Source organism: Carcharodon carcharias, chromosome 13, assembly GCF_017639515.1.
Source record: "Carcharodon carcharias isolate sCarCar2 chromosome 13, sCarCar2.pri, whole genome shotgun sequence".
NCBI classification, from domain to species: domain Eukaryota; kingdom Metazoa; phylum Chordata; class Chondrichthyes; order Lamniformes; family Lamnidae; genus Carcharodon; species Carcharodon carcharias.
Genome location: NC_054479.1, coordinates 58,043,002 through 58,060,523, shown reverse-complemented (window position 1 = coordinate 58,060,523; position 17,522 = coordinate 58,043,002). Strand labels below are relative to the sequence as shown.

The window sequence follows — 17,522 nt, the reverse complement described above, 5'->3', positions numbered from 1 at the left end:
GACAGATGACCTAAAGCTTAGACAAAGTGGTAGGTTTTGGAGCGCCTTAAAGAAGGAGAGAGAGGTAGGGAGGCTGAGAGGTATAGAGAGGGAATTCCAGAGTTTAGGGCCCAGGCGCAGCTGAAGACACAGCCACCAATGATGGAGCGATTAAAATTAGGATGCACAAGAGACCAGAATTGGAGGAGCGCAGTGAACTCGAAGGCTGGTAGGGTACACACACAACAGAAATGTTAGGAGTAGGATTTACAGTCAAGTACTGAAAGGTGTTTACACATCTGCTTAGACACAGGTGTATCACTCCAAGTGCTCACTGATATTGGGAGAGTTCTCCGAATGCCAGAATGTACTTGGAAAATTTCCAACTGCTTGAAAGGAAGTTTCAGCTCTTAGAGCCACATGATAAATTCACCAATTCCCTTCTCCCAAAGAAAACCACAAATCCCCTGAAATTCCATCTAGGTCCTCCCTGTTTCTCACCATAACTTCAGCAGTAGCCCAGCAGAATTTCCAGAGAATACAATTGTTTATGCCATTCCTCAGAGGGTTTCACCAGTCTTCTGTTGAGGTTGTAGGAGGGAACAGGAGAAGCTGTGAGAAAACTTCAGGGTTACATGCTTTTGTCTACCCCTGGACTGGATAAGGAGGGATATACATGAATTGGAGACTGTTCAGAGAAGGTTCTTTAGATTGATTCCTGGGATGAAGGGGTTGTCTTCTGAGGAAAAGTTGAGCAGGTTGGACCTATACTCCTTAGCATTTAAAAGGATGAGAGGTGATCTTATTGAAACATATAAGATTCTGAGCATGTTTGACAGGGTAGATGCTGAGAGGATGTTTCCCCTTGTGGAGAAATCTAGAACAAGGGACGCAGTTTCAGAATAAGGGGTCTCTAATTTAAGATGGAGATGAGGAATTCTCTACTCCAGAGAGCAGTGGAGGCTGAGTCATTGAATATATTCAAGCAGTGTGACCAACTCTTATGAAATAAAATAAAGGACGCTTCAACCATGGGACCAGGATGGGATGGGGTGGGGATGAGGGGAGTTGCTGGTGACCGTGAAAGAGAGTGCTGGTGACTGTGAGAGTGAGGGCCATGAGAGCATTCAGGGGAGGGGTTTGGTAAGTATGAGAGTCGGGGAGGAGAGGGTTTTCAACCTGAGAAATTGGAGGTTTATTTTGAGGCCATAATAGAAGGGGGTAGGGGTGGGTTGGTAGTTATAATCAACTTAAACTTACAACTTATTTTATTGAGTCACATCATCTCTCTGCTGGCTGACTCACTCACTTGCTGTTCTGTTCAAGTCACTCAGACTGACCTGGAAATAATGGACAAAAGGTGTCCCGTGAGGAACACGGGACAAACAATCAAAATAAGAGACCATCCCTTAAAAGATGGGACAGTTGGTTGCTTTGTATTCAAGGCTGAGTTAGATTTTTGGTCTACAATAGAGTCAAAGGTTGGGGAGGGGAGGCAGGAAAGTGGAGCTCAGGGCACAATCAGATCAACCATGATTTTAATGAATGATGGAGCAGACTTGAGGGGCCAAATGGCCTACTCCTGCTGCTATTTATTATGTTCTTATGGCCGTCCAGATGGTGGAGATTGGAGTTGTGGGGCAGTGGGTGGGTGATGGATCCTGAGCAAGTATATAACAGACCATTCCTCACACCCAATCCCCTGCCCCAATTCTATCCTTCAGTTTTTCATTCCTTCCCAAATATAATTGTGCAGTCCCACTTTCCACACATTACAAAATTCTAGCCTCTCCTGACTGATGATCTCAAGTGCAGTGTTCATCCAGTGAACACTTATTCATCCAACTTTTCTTTCATTCACATAAGCGGCTAGGTTAAATTATTTGCTGGCATTTTGCCTGCATAAATATTTTTCAAGGAAACAAATTCCAATTTACAGTAAGTAATTTGAGCAGATAAATGGGTGGAAAATGTGATGTGCCCATTTGGAAATTAAATTAATTCACAAATTACATGACCAGTTCACAGTAATTGGGTAATTTGTTCCCCAGTGAAGCATTCTATCAGAAAACGTTTTCTTCTCTGGTGTATTGTAAGCCATGTGCTTTTCAGAATATTTAGCAAGCATATTAGAATGGCTCAGTCCATGCTGATGCTGGGTTCCTGCTAGAATCATAATTTCATTCTGCCACTGCTGTGGGTGTGCCGGACTTTTCTATTACATATTATTCTATCTCATTATTTCAATATTTTGGAGCCCTATTTCCCTTGTTAAGTAGATCATTATTCCAAAAAAACTGCACTTAGAAAGCACTCCCAGGACAATGGCAGCACAATATCTAAATCCAAGCATTCCCCAATACATTATCCTGCTGCTTTGTTCTGTTTAACGTGCAACGAATAACAACAAATTGTATTTATATAGCACCTTTAATGTAGTAAAACATCCCAAGGTGTTTCACAGGAACATTCTCAAACAAAATTTGACACCAAGTCACTCTATGAAATATTAGGGCAGTAATCAGAAGGTTGATTAAAAAAAGTTTGTATTAAGGAAGGTCTTAAACGAGGAGTGAGAGGTGGAGAAGCAGAGATGTTTATGGAACAAATTCCAGAGTTTAAAACCTAGACAGATGAATGCATGGCTGCTAATGGTGGAGGGATGGACATCAGGGATATGTTAGAGCCAGAATTGGAGGTGTGCAGAGTGTTGTAGGGTGGAAGAGGTTACAGAGATGGGGAGGGGCAAGGCCATGGAGAGGTTTGAATACAAGGGTAATAGTTTTAAACTTGAGGTGTTTTCAGACCAGGAACTAATGCAGGTCGGGGAGCACAGGAGTGATGTTTGAATAGGACTTGCTGTGGGTTAGGATACAGACAGCACAGAGGGTGAAAAATGGGAGGCCAGCCCATAAAGTTTTGGAATAATGTTGCTCCCCTTCCCTATACATAATTAGGTACTCTGGCTTTACCCAGAACTCTGCGTGACACAGCACATATACTGATAAAAGGTTACTGCATCCAGCCATATTTGTGCCTGCAAATGTACAGTGCTCCTCAAACGCCCCACCCAATTTGGTTTCCTGAGCATTGTCTACTAACCCAAGGTTGAAAGAAACACTGCTAGGCAGCTGTAAAAGGCAGCTTTTATATTGTGCCTGAGAGATATGCTGCCCACTTTAAGCATCTCATTTTTGTTTCACTGTTTCTCTTTAGAAGCCTTGAATTTGGTTTCAAGTTTATTCATGTTACCTGTATGTTGTGGGGCACCCACAATGTACATCATGTCAAGATAGTTGGATGCAAAAAACAAATATTGACCTGAATATCACTCAAAGCATCCTAGTTGTTTTAGAAGATGTTAGGCTATCCATTACCCCTCACCACCCCACCCACACCCCGATGGCCCTTCCATGCTACCTCATAACCCCCTTAGCCTTCATACTCCATGCCACCTCCATAGAAACTCAGTAGTTTACACTATGGGCAGACCTGAAGAGCCATGTGAATAAAATAAGTCTAACAATCTAATAAAAAGTCACATTCATGAAACCCATTCAAAGCTTTTAGATCTCCTCAAGTGGTTAATCTCTTATAAAAACAAGCTAGCTTCTATTAAGACCCCTCATCAAAGATAGTTCATCTTTTAATAGCCTGTTTAAACTGTCATCAAACTGTGAACTCAGTAGCCCCTGCTGAGATAATTGTAGATTTTGAAACGCAGCCAAACATTCACAGTGACAAAATAATAGACCATGGGACAAGTCAATGAGGAACTCTATTGAATTTTCACAAACAGATGGTAATGTTATTTTCTAACCTACACCAGATGGCATGTCAATCAAAGCAGCACAGCAAGTTTGTTTAAACTCTCACTGATATTCAGACTGCTTTTTTCACGTTTAAAGAATGGGGTTTTAAAAACAACTTCAGGTCATATCACTTATCTTCAAGTGTGTTTACGTCTATTCTGTCAATTTGTTACTCTCACCGCAGGTTAAGGCCCTTAGAGCAACCAAAATGGGGTCTGTTTGAAATCAGCACCAAGTTAAAATGGCCCTCCTGAGTTCAGGTTTTTCTCCTGTGTGAGTCACACCCACCTTCTTCCCCATGCTGTCAAAAAAATTGATCTGTCAGAAATGGGGTAGGATTTCCCCCTGTCCGCCATTTTTAAAGAACTGTGGAGTCTTACCAACTCCATTTGTATTGTATACATTTAAGGGCAAGTTAAACAGGCATATAAAGGAGAAGGGGCTAAAGAGTTACGATGATAGATTTAAATGAGGAAAAATGGGAGGAAGCTTGAGTGGAGCGAACACAGTATTATGGACTGGTTGGGCCCAATGGCTGTTTCTGTGCTTATATATTCTATGTAAATTAATGTATTATATGCCCCTCCCTTATAAGGGCATTGTATGTTTGGAAGCTGACACATACCTAGTTTTCAGCATGTCCTTGTTCAAAAGAAACCTAGGTTCAAACCTTGAAAGTCTCCACCAAAATATTTTTTTTAATTAGTGTAAGAATTGCATACAGTGTTAGCGCCTTTGCAAAAATATGGTGGAGACAGCGATGACTTTCACTATTCCTGCTCATTGGTTTAATTTCTTTACTGATGTACTTAAGTTTGGGTATATTATCTTTGACATATGGCAAGAAGTAGAATGGAATGTCTTAAAAATAGATGCTGAGAGGATGTTTCCCCTTGTGGGAGAGCCTAGAACTAGGGGACACAGTTTAAAAATAAGGGGTCTCCCATTTAAGACAGGTGAGAAGATTTTTTTTCTGAGGATCATTAGTCTGTGGAATTCTCCTCCCCAATGAGCAGTGAAGGCTGGGTTATTGAATATTTTTAAGACTGAGTTAGATAGATGCTTAATTGTGTTATGCCCAGTGAAGATATGTCCTAATCATAACTTCATACATGGACTGTGTTTCTATGGAAGCTTCTGGAATTGTCTTTTATATTTTAAAATGGACACTCACAAGTTGGCTAAGATGGCTGCCAGGAGAGAGGTGATCTTTGCTTATTCAACACAGAATACTTTAGGTTTCCGGAAAGTTCTAATTTAATCACCCTACAGGCCTTCCCCTGGAATGGACGTGTCAAGACTAATGTTATCTGTGGTGTTTACATATGCTATTGTCTGTGACTTACCCAAGACTTCAAGCTAGTAGATCTCTAGACTGCTCATCTCCAAGATCAATGCTTCACAATAGAGAGCTAAGAGACCAGTCATCTACAAAATAAGTGTGGAAGACAACCATCTATCTATCTCCTATTGTATACCAATGGCCTTTTAGCTTTAAGTGGACGATGACCATTGACCATGTTACTGAAACTGGCTTCTGATACTGAAATCCTTTATTATCTCAAGACGCAGGAAAGACTCCAGGCAGCCGGCAAGAAAACCTTGAAAACTACAAAACAGCAGCAGCAAAAGGCAGTGCAATCTTTGCCTTTTAAGAACTATAAAGTCTTTAAAAAGCCTCCCAGCCTGATTCCAAAACTCCAAGTCCATCTGTTAAAAAATTTTGTGACCTGCTGAATATTCATCACTTCAGGGAACAATCCAGATAAATAGTTTCAGCTATCGGAACCCATTTGAAGCACAACCTAAGAATGGAACAGAATTATTTTCTTTATCGGGCCCAAAATGTCTGATTTCCTACAAGCCAAACATGTGAACTGTTAATTATTCTTTTGGTTTAGCACCTGAAATGCGCTATCTTCTTTAATTCTATCTTTCTTGAAGGTGTGGTCTGATGTAGCTTTTAGACTCGGGGTGAGTGTGTGAATAAATAATCTTCAAGTCTGCTACTTGTTATTAAAATTGAACGCATGCTATAGGGGGCTTAGAAACACACTTATCTACCTTTCCAAACTAACCACGCTGATTGGAGACACTAAGGGAAGGAAATTGGAGTTTTCAGTTTATTTGTTCTCTACTGTCTGTAACAATTGACAAGGGAGTCAAAGGTTATAGGGGATAGATAGGAAAGGAGAGGCCACAATTAAATCAGCTGTGATCTTATAAAATGGCAGAGCAAGCTCGAGGGGCTGAATGGACTAATGCTGCTTCTAATTCATATGTTTGTATGTATGCATATAAAAAAAGACAATCATCAGATGTCCCAAAGCACTTTACAGTCAATTAAGTACTTTAAAATGTAGTCATTATTGTAATGTGGGTACCACAAAGCCAAATTGGGGATGTGGGAGCATAATGTGAGGCGTTGGCATCGTGGTATTGTCACTGGACTAGTAACCCAGAGACCCAGGGTAATGCTCTGGGGATCTGGAATTAAAAGCCTAAGGATGACCATGAAGACATTGTTGATTGTTGTAAAGACCCATCTGGTTCACTAATATCCTTTAGGGAAGGAAATCTGCTGTTCTAACTTGGTCTGGCCTATATGTGACTCCAGATCTACAGCAATGTGGTTGACTCTTAAATGCCCTCTGAAATGGCCTAGCAAGCCAATCAGATATATCAAACCACTAAAATGTCTAAAACAAATGAAGTGAACGGACCACCCGGCATCAACATAGGCACCAGAAAAGACTATGGCAAACTCAGCCCTGTCGACCTTGCAAAATCCTCCTGACTAACATCTGGGGCTTGTGCCCAAATTGGGAGAGCTGTCTTACAAACTAGTCTCACAAACAGCAGGACATAGTCATACTCATGGAATCATACCTTACAGACAATATCCCAGACACCACCATCACCACCCCTGGGTATGTCCTGTCTCACCGGCAAGACAGATCCAGCAGAGGTGCAGTAGAGTGGTATACAGAGAGAGAGAGAGAGTTGCCTTGGGAGTCCTCAACATCGACTCCGGAACCCATGAAGTCTCATGACATCAGGTCAAACATGGGCATGGAAGCCTCCTGCTGATTACCACATACTGCCCTCCCTCAGCTGATGAATGTTAAACAGCACTTGGGGGAAGCACTGAGGGTGGCAAGAATGCAGAATGTACTCTGGGTGGGGACCTTCAATGTCCATCACTAAGATTGTCTTTGTAGCACCGCTACAGACCGAACTGGCCAAATCCTTAAGGACATAGCTGCTAGACTGGGTTTGCGGCAGGTGGTGAGGGAACCAACAAGAGGGAAAAACATACTTGACCTCATTCTTGCCTGTTGCAGATGCATCTGTCCATGACAGTATGGAGAAGATTGACCACCGTATAGTCCTTGTAAAGACGAAGTCCCATCTTCACATTGAGGATTTCCTCCATCGTCTTGTGGCACTACCACTGTGCTAAATGGGATAGATTTCGAACAGATCTAGCAACTCAAAACTGGGCAACAATGAGGCACTGTGGGCCATTAGCAGCAGCAGAATTGTACTCACTCACAGTCTGTAACCTCATGGCCCAGCATATCCCCCACTCTACCATTACTACCAAGCCAGGGGATCAACCCTGGTTCAATGGAGAGTGCAGGAGGGCATGCCAGGAGCAGCACCTGGCATACAGGAAATGAGGCATCAACCTGGTGAAGCTACAACACTTGCATGCTAGACAGCATAAGCAGAAAATGATAGACAGAGCTAATCGATTCCACAACCACGGATCAAATCTAACCTCTGCCACATCCAGTCGAGAATGGTGGTAAACAAGTAAACAACTCTCTAGAGGAGGAGGTTCCACCAATATCCCCATCCTCAATGATGGGGGACCCCAGCGCATCAGTGCAAAAGATAAGGCTGAAGCATTTGCAAAAGTCTTCAGCCAGAAGTGCTGAGTGTTTGATCCATCTCGGCCTCCTCCAGAGGTTCCCAGCATCACAGATGCCAGCCTTCAGCCACTTTGATTAACACTGCATGGCTTCAAGAAATGGCTGCAGGCATTGGATACTGCAAAGGCTTTGGGCCCTGACAATATTCCATCAATAGTACTGAAGACTTGTGCTTCAGAACATGATGGCCCCTAGCTAAGATGTTCCAGTACAGCTACAACATTGGCATCCACCTGGCAATTATGGAAAGTTGCCCAGGTGTGTCCTATACACAACAAGAAGGACAAATCCAACCCGGACAATTACTGCCCCATCAGTCTACCCTCGACAATCACTTTGCTGGTGAAAGGGGTCATCAACAGTGTGGTCAAGTGGCATTTGCTTAGCAATAACCTGCTCACTGACGCTCAGTTTGGGTTCCACCAGGGCAACTCAGCCTCTGACCTCATTACAGCCTTAGCTCAAACTCCAGAGGTGAGGTGAGAGTGTCTGCCCTCTACATCAAGGCAACATTTGACCGAGTTGGCATCAAGGGCCCCTAACAAAACTGAGTCAATGGGAATCAGGAGGAAAACACTCCACTGGCTGGAGTCATACCTAGCACAAAGGAACATTGTTGTGGTTGTTGGAGGTCAATCCTCTCAGTTCCAGGACATCACTGCAGGACTCCCTCAGGGTAGTGTCTTTGGCCCAACCATCTTTAGTTGCTTCATCAATGGCCTTCCTTCCATCATAAGGTCAGAAGTGGGGATATTTGCTGATGATTGCGCAATGTTCAGTACCATTCACGACTCCTCAGATACTGAAGCTGCCCATGTCCAAATGCAACAAGACCTGCACAATATCCAGGCTTCGGCTGACAAGTGGCAAGTAATATTCGTGCCACATGAGTGCCAGACAAAGACCATCTCCAACAAGAGAGAATCTAAGCATCACCCCTTGACATTCAATGGCATTACCATCGCTGAAGCCCCCACTATCAACATCCTGAGGGTTACCATTGACCAGAAACTGAACTGGACTAGCCATATAAATACTGTGGCTACAAAACCAGGTCAGAGGCTAGGAATCCTGTGACAAGTAACTCACCTCTTGACTCCCCAAAGCCTGTCCACCATCTACAAGGCACAAGTCAGGAGTGTGATGGAATACTCTTCATTTGGCTGGATGAGATCTCCAACAACCCTCAAGAAGTTTGACACCATCCAGGACAAAGCAGCCTGCTTGATTGGCAACACATACGCAAACATACACTCCTTCCACCACTGACTCACAGTGGCAGCAGTGTGTACCGACTACAAGATGCACTGTAAAAACTCACCAAGCCTCCTTAGACAGCATCTTCCAAATCCATGACCAGTACCATCTCTAGAAGGCCAAGGGCAGTAGACACATGGGAATACCAACACCTCAAAGTTCCCCTCCAAGCCAAACACTATCCTGACGTGGAATTGTATCGCTGATCTTTCATTGTCTTTGGGTCAAAATCCTAGAACTCCCTCCCTAAATAGCATTGTGGCTGTACCTGCACCACATGGACTGCAACAGTGTAAGAAGGCAGCTCACCACCACCTTCTCAAGGGCAATTAGGGATGGGCAACAAATGCTGGCTTAGCTAGTGGTGCTCACATCCCATAAACATTTTTTTTTTTAAATTGCGCACAGCAAACTCCCACAAACAGCTCTTTGATAATGACGAAGATAATCTGTTTCTGTCATTTTGCTTGAGGGATTAACATTGGCTAGGATGCTGGAGATAGCTCCCCTACTTTTCTTCAAATAGTGTAATGGCCCAGTGAGCCACTCAGTTGTATAAAACTGCCAGAGAAAAGTCAAAAAGAATTAAAACTGAACAGGCCACCTGGCATTGACCGAGGCACCAGAAATGACAGAGGCATACCATGTCCTGTCAACCTTGCAAATTCCTCCTCAATATCATCAGGGACTTGTGCCTAAAATTGGGAGAGCTATCCCACAGATTGGTCAAGCAACAGCCTGATGTATTCAAACTCACTGAATCGTACCTTACAGCCAATGACCCAGACTCCTCCATTACCATCCCTGGTTATATCCTGTCCTACTAGCAGGACTGACCTACCAGTGCTGGAGCCAGAGTGGTACAGAGGCAAGAGGGAGTGGTGGCCATGGGAGTCTCCAACATTGACTCGAACCCCATGAAATCTCATGGCATCAGGTCAAACAAGGGCGGAAACATCCTGCTAATTACCACCTACTGCTCCCCCTCAGCTGATGAATCGATGCTCCTCCATGTGGAACACCCACTTGGAAGAAGCACCAAGGGTAGCAAGGGCACAAATATACTCTTGGTGGGAGACTTAGGATAAGGCACCAGGACCGGATGAGATGCATCCAAGGATACTGAGGGAAGTGAGAGTGGAAATTGCCAGGCACTGGCTATAATTTTTCAGTCTTCTGTAGACTCAGAGCACTGAAGAATTGCAAACGTTTACACCCTTGTTTGAAAAAAGGTGTAAAAATAAGCCCAGCAACTACAGGCCAGTCAGTTTAACCTCAGTAGTGGGGGAACTTCTGGAAACAATAATTTGGTGCAAAATTAATAGTCACATGAATAAATGTGGGTTAATTAAGGAAAGCCAGCATGGATTTCTTAAAGGAAAGTCATGATTAACTAACTTGCTGGAGTTTTTTGAAGAGGTAACAGAGAGGGTTGATGAGGGTAGCAAGATAAAAAGCAAAATACTGTGGATGCTGGAAATCTGAAATAAAAACAGAAAATACAACTTCTTCAGAACTGCAGAGTTCCAAAGAAGAGTCATACTGCACTCAAAACATTAACACTGTTTCTCTCTCCACAGATGCTGCCAGACCTGCTGAGGTTTTCCAGCTTTTTCTGTTTTTATTTATTATTGATGAGGGCAATGCTGTTTATGTGGTGTACATGGACTTCCAAAAGGCAATTGATACATTGCTGCAAGCAGATTTGTGAGAAAAGTTATAACTCATGGAATAAGAGGGACATTAGCAACATGGATACAAAATTGGCTGAGTGATAGGAAATAGAGATTAGTGGTTAATGGATGTTTTTTGGGCTGCAGGGAGGTTTGTTGTGAAATTTCCTAGGGGTTGGTGTTGGGACCCTTGTTTTTCCTGATATATATTAGGGACTAGACCATGGTATACCGGGCACAATTTCAAAATTTACAGATGATACAAAATTTGGAAGCATTGAAACTGTGAGGAGGATAGTGCAGAACTTATAAACAAATTGGTGGAATGGACGGACAGGTGGCAGATGAAGTTCAACGCAGAGAAATTTGAAGTGATTCATTTTGGTAGGAAGAACATGAGGAAACAATATAAAATAAAGGGTACAACCCTAAAGTGGGTGCAGAAGCAGAAGGACCTGGGTGTGCCTGTGCATAAGTCATTGAAGGTGGGAGGACAGTTTGAGAGTGTGGTTAATAAAGCATGCAGCATTGTAGGCTTTATTCATAGGGGAATAGAGTATAATAGCAAGGAGGGTTATATTGAACTTGTGTAAAACACTGGTATGGCCTCAGCTAGAGTATTGCATCCATTTCTGGATGCCGCAGTTTAGGAAGGATATGAATACATTGGAGAGAGTGCAGACTAGTGATCCAGAGACCCAGGGTAATGCTCTGACGACCCGGTTCGAATCCCACCACGGCAGATGCTGAAATTTGAATTTAATAAAAATCTGGAATCAAAAGTCTAATGATAACCACAAAACCATTGTCGATTGTTGTAAAAACCCATCTGGTTCACTATTGTCCTTTAGGGAAGGAAATCTGCCGTCCTTACCTAGTCTGGCTTACATGAGACTCCAAACCCACAGTAATGTGGTTGGCTCTTAAATGTCCTCTGAAATGGCCTAGCAAGCCTCTCAGTTGTATCAAACCACTACGAAGACTACAAAAAGGCATGAAGCCAGACGGATCACCTAGCATCAACCTAGGCACCAGAAATGACAACGGCAAACTCAGCCCTGTCAACCCTGTAGGGTCCTCCGTACTAACATCTGATGGCTTGTGCAAAACTTGGGAGAGCTGTCTCACAAACTAGCCAAGCAACAGCCTGACATAGTCACACTTATGGAACCATACCTTATGGATCATATCCCAGACACCACCATCATCATCCCTGCATTTGTCCTGTCCCACCGGCAGGACAGACCCAGCAGACATGGTGGCAGTGTGGTATACAGTCGGGAGGCAGTTTCCCTGGGAGACCTCAACATCGACTCCAGCCACATGAAGTCTCGTGGCATCAGGTCAAATATGGGCAAGGAAACCTCCTGCTGATTACCACATACCACAATCCGCCCCCAACCCAGCTGATGAATCAGTACTCCTCTATGTTGGACACCACTTGGAGGAAGAACTGAGGGTGGAAAGAGTGCAGAATGTACTCTGGGTAGGGGACCTCAATGTCCATCACCAGAGTAGCTCAATAGCACCATTACTGAGCTAGCCAAGTCTTAAATGACATAGCTGCTAGACTGGGTTTACGGCAGGTGGCGAGGGTACCAACAAGAGGGAAAAACATACTTGACCTCAACAACCTGCCTACCACAGATGCATCTGTTCATGACAGTATTGGTAGAAGTGACCACTGCACAATCCTTGTGGAGACGAAGTCCTGTCTTCCTATCGAGGATTCCCTCTATCATGTTATGTGGCACTACCACCATGCTAAATGGGATAGATTTCGAACGGATCGAGCAACTCAAGACTGGGTAACAACGAGGCGCTGTGGGCCATCAACAGCAGGAGTATTGTACTCAACCACAATCTGTAACCTCATGGCCCGGCATATCCCCCACTCTACCTTTACCATCAAGCCAGGCGATCAACCTTGGTTCATGCAGAAGGGCATGCCAGGAGCAGCACCAGGCATACCTAAAAATGAAGTTCAACCTCGTGAAGCTACAACACAGCATAAGCAGAAAGTGATAGAGCTAAGCGATTCCACAACCAATGGTTCAGATCTAAGTTCTGCAGTCTGCCACGGCCATGAATGGTGGTGGACAGTTAAACAATTCACTGGAGGAGGAGGCTCTACAAATATCCGCATTCTCAATGATGGGGGAGCCCAGCACATCAGTGCAAAAGATAAGGCTGAAGCATTTGATACAATCTTCAGCCAGAGGTGCCAAGTGGATGATCCATCTTGGCGTCCTCCAGATGTCTCCAGCATCACAGAAGCCAGTCTTCAACCAATTCAATTCACTCCACGTGCCATCAAGAAATGGCTGAAGGCATTGGATACTGGCAAAGGCTATGGGCCCTGACAAATTTCCAGTAATAGTACTGAAGACTTGAGCTCCAGAACTTACCACACCCCTAGCCAAGCTGTTCCAGTACACCGGCAATACTGACTTCTACCTGGCAATGTTGAAAATTGCCCGGGTATCCTGTGCACAAAAAGCAGGACAAATCCAACCCAACCCGGCCAAATACTGTTACCGCCCCCCTCACAACCCCCCCCCCCCCGCCCCACACCATCAGTCTACTCTGCATCATCAGTGAAGCGATGGAAGGGATCATCACAGCACTATCAAGCGGCTCTTGCTTAGCCATAACCTGCTCATTGATGCTCAGTTTGGGCTCTGCCAGGCCTACTCAGCTCCTGACCTCATTGCAGCCTTGGTTCAATCATGTTCAAAAGACTGGAACTCCAGAGGTGAGGAGGTGAGGTAAGAGTGACTTCCCTTGACATCAAAGCAGCATTTGACCCAGTGTACCATCAAACAGCCCTAGTAAAACTGGAGTCAATGGGAATCAGGGGAGAAACTCGCCACTGGTTGGAGTTATACCTGGCACAAAGGAAGATGGTTGTGGTTGTTGGGAGTCATTCCTTTCAGTTCCAGGACATCACTGCAGGAGTTCCTCAGGGCCGTGTCCTAGGCCTAACAACCTTCAGCTGCTTCATCAATGACCTCCCTTCCATCATAAGGCCAGAAGTGGGGATGTTCACTGATGATTGCACAATGTTCAGCACTGAAGCAGTCCATGTCCAAACACAGCAAGACCTGGACAATATCCAGGCTTGGGCTGACAAGTGGCAAGTGACATTCACACCACACTAGTGCCACCAATGACCATCTCCAACTAGAGAGGATCTAACCATCACCCCATGACATTCAATGGCATTACCATCGCATTAACATCCTAGGGGTTACCATTGACCAGGAATTGAACTAGACTAGCCATATAAATAATGTGGCTACAAGAGCAGGCCAGAGGCTAGGAATCCTGCAGCAGGTAGCTCACCTCCTGACTCCCCAAAGCCTGTCCACCAGCTACATGGCACAAGTCAGGATACAATACTCTTGCCTAGATGAGTGCAGCTCCAACAACACTCAAGAAGCTTTACATCATCTAGGACAAAGCAGCCCGCTTGATTAGCACCCCATGCACAAACATTCACTCCCTCCACCAATGCCACACTGTGACAGCATTGTGTATCATCTACAAGTTGCATTGCAGAAACTCAGCAAGGCTCCTTAGACAGCACCTTCCAAATCCACAGCCACTACCATCTAAAAGGACAGGGGCAGCAGACACATGGGAACACCACCACCCGAAAGTTCCCCATCAAGCCACTCACCATCCTGACTTGGAAATATATCTCCATTCCTTCACTGTCATTGGATCAAAATCTGGGAACACTCTCCCTAACAGCACTGTAGATGTACCTACACCACATGGACCGCAGCAGTTCAAGAAGGCGGCTCACCACCACCTTCTCAAGGGCAATTAGGGATGGGCAATAAATGCTGGCCCAGCCAGCGATGTCCACTTCCCATGAATAAATAATAAAAAAGATTCACCAGAATGGTTCCTGGAATGAGGAACTTCAGTTAAGAAGATAGATTGGAGAAGTTAGGACTTTTTTCCTCAGAGGAAAGAGGCTTCACCAATTCAATTCACTCCATATGATATCAAGAAACGGCTGAAGGCCCTGAATCCAGCAAAGGCAATGGACCCTGACAACATCCCAGCTATGTTACGGAAGACCCCTAGCTAAGCTGTTCCAGTACAGCTTAAATACCGGCATCTACCTGACAATGTGGAAAATTGTCCACATACATCCTGTCCATAAAAAGCAAGACAAATCCAACCTAGCTCACTACTCCCCCATCAGTCTACTCTCAATCTTCAGCAAAATCATAGAAGATGTTGTTGGCAGTGCTATCAAACGGCACTTATAGAGCAATATCTTGCTCACTGATACTAAGGGCAGAATTTTACATTTGGCGTGTGGGCAAATGTAAAAAATCGGGCATGTGTCCTGACGTCACAGCGCACCATTGCAATATTTCATTCTGCTGGCACGTGCCGGAGTCAACTGCGCATCTGCCGATAATTGAAATACCTATTAAGACTATTAAGAAGGTAATTAAGTTGAAGTTTACGCTGCCCGTCCAACCTAATGGTTGGCTGGCAGGCAAAGGAAACCTCATCCACGGGCGGGATGAGGCTTCCTAAAGCTATTACAAATTAAATAAAAACTTTCTTTTGAAATTAAAAACATGTTCCATCTTATGTGATGCAGTTTATTAATTTTTTCAAAAAGCGTATCAATCTCCGTGTCTCAGGGAGATTGAAGCACTCTGTCGTGCACATGGGCAAACTGTACGCGAGGTCTGCTCCCTCCTCCCCCAGCCCGCACAGTTAGCGCTATCACTCGCGATCCACGCAGGGTGGGCCTTAGCTGGCTTGCCTGCGTGAAATGGTGGTGCGGAGCCGATCGCAGGTTTCCACCCCCGCCCACCCCCCCCCCAACCCCCCACCCCCCACCTCCACTCCCATTGATCCCGCCCGACAAAAGTAAAGACAAATGTAAACTCCTGGCCTAAGGATGGGATTTTCCGGCCATTCTCACCGGCAGGATCTTCTGGTCCCCCTGAAGTCAATGGGGATTTGAATGGCCCGTGAGGAAACCCACCGCAGCAGGGCTGGAAAATCCCAGCCGCAGTTCCGGGGTGACTCAGGTCCAGATCTCGTTACAGCCCTATCCCTGGTGTTGCAGTCTCAGCATTGGTCACTGCTAGTGGTGGCGCTGGTAAGCTGCTGATTGGGTGGCAGCTTTTGGCAGCATTTACAAACCCGCCGGCAGGGGAATGTAAAATTCTGACCCAGGATTGACTTGTCATAGAATGGGATACAGATGATTAAAACACCCAGGCTAGCTCAGAGCAAATAATAATGAAGTGAATTCACTTGACCCCATCCTCATTCCTGAGCTGACTGATGGGAATTTAGTAGCAGTAGTTCGTCATGTTTCAAATGGAATTAACTATGATTTTGACATTAACTAGTAAATATTCAACAGAATAATTGCATTTGCAGCTGGTGATCTTTAAGGTATATAGGATGCCTGGAATTGTAATTTTATAAACCACTGTCGTTAACAAAAGGCAATCTAACCCAAGAATCGTGAACCAACCCGCGAAGTGGTTAAGATGAAATTGGGAGAACATCTTGTTGAAATTGAAGTTGCGGTACATTCTGCCCACAGGTGAAAACGTGACGGAATTCTTCTTCAGAGTGGCAGCCCTGGCATTTGAAGCATCTTTACTGAAAGAACTGGAAAAAAAAGACTTCCCTTCTGCAAGGATCGGTGAGGGAACAACCATCCGTAAGTGTTCACTGGAATGAAGCGGAATTTTGCATAAATTCCGGTATTCTCTGGTTGCTGGTTCTAAAAGTTCTTAATTGAAAGTTTTGACCATTAGATAGGAAGGTAAATTGGCCTCGCTTCTGCCACTGCCTCACTTGAAACCAAATACATTTTTCTCTTCCCTTCATTTTGGGCAGTACACAAAGTCCCTTGTTCCGAATTTCATCTTCCCATCCAATCCCAATCCTGCCCATATATCTGTTGGAAAACATGGACTGCAGCGGTTCAAAAACTCAGCTTGCCTCCTTCTCAAAGGCAATTAAGGACAGGCAATAAATACTGGCCTTGCCAGCCACACCCAAATCCAATGAACGAGGAAAAGATAATTAATTCTTGATCTTGGCCATAAGCAGGAGCAGGATGAGAAATGGCAAAAATGCTGATCTGAAACTTTACTGTTAAAACAGCCAGCCAGTTTAAAGCATGTACCATGGTATCGTCAACATAACAGTTTCTGAAATTCTTATAGTTTAATCCAGGGAAGACATGGATTCACTTTAGCAGTGCACTCAGGGAAAATATGCCTTTAATACAGTTGTCATTCCAAAAATCCCTGATCATTCTGATTGTGTGGCCTTTATGATGCTTAGCCGTAAGAATTCATAAAGTTTCTTTCTATAGTCAATAATCACCTGTCTCTAATGATAGTTCAATGCCATTTGTTTTGGTTGTGTTCTGGATTAAGCTTTCAGACAAGAGTTTGTAGCAATTTTAGTGAATATATATCTCCATCCCTGTGCATTATTTGATGGCCTTACTGAGACATTCTGAACAGCTAGTGAAGGTAATATCTGTAAAGAAAAACAATGGGTGGAATTTTCTGTGCCCGCTGGTGTCAGGAGTGTTTGACAGCTTGAGCAAACAATATGGTAATAAGGCCAAAAGTTGGTTTCGCAACATCGTGAAACCAGTTTGCAACTGTCCACTCTGCCCATCAATGACAGGCTGCGTTTCCCGCCATTGGACTTTGGAAACCCCATTGTAATACGTCTGCAAATCTTTATAAGCCGAGCCTGCCAGAATCATCCCCCCACGCTGCCACACCGACGTGTTTCACAACAGCATATATAAAGCATGCACTTGGTGGGCTGCACTTCGAACGGAA

At 44.4% G+C, this 17,522-nt stretch overlaps 1 protein-coding gene across 1 annotated transcript in view; it reads left to right on the top strand.

Annotated features, from left to right (window-relative positions):
• rab36 (RAB36, member RAS oncogene family) overlaps positions 1 to 17,522 on the top strand; it is a 92,980-nt gene that overhangs the window by 64,208 nt on the left and 11,250 nt on the right. Inside the window, exon 10 of the mRNA XM_041203603.1 lies at positions 16,256 to 16,375. Coding sequence (XP_041059537.1) covers positions 16,256 to 16,375 — 120 coding nt within the window. The remainder of the gene's footprint in view (positions 1 to 16,255; positions 16,376 to 17,522) is intronic.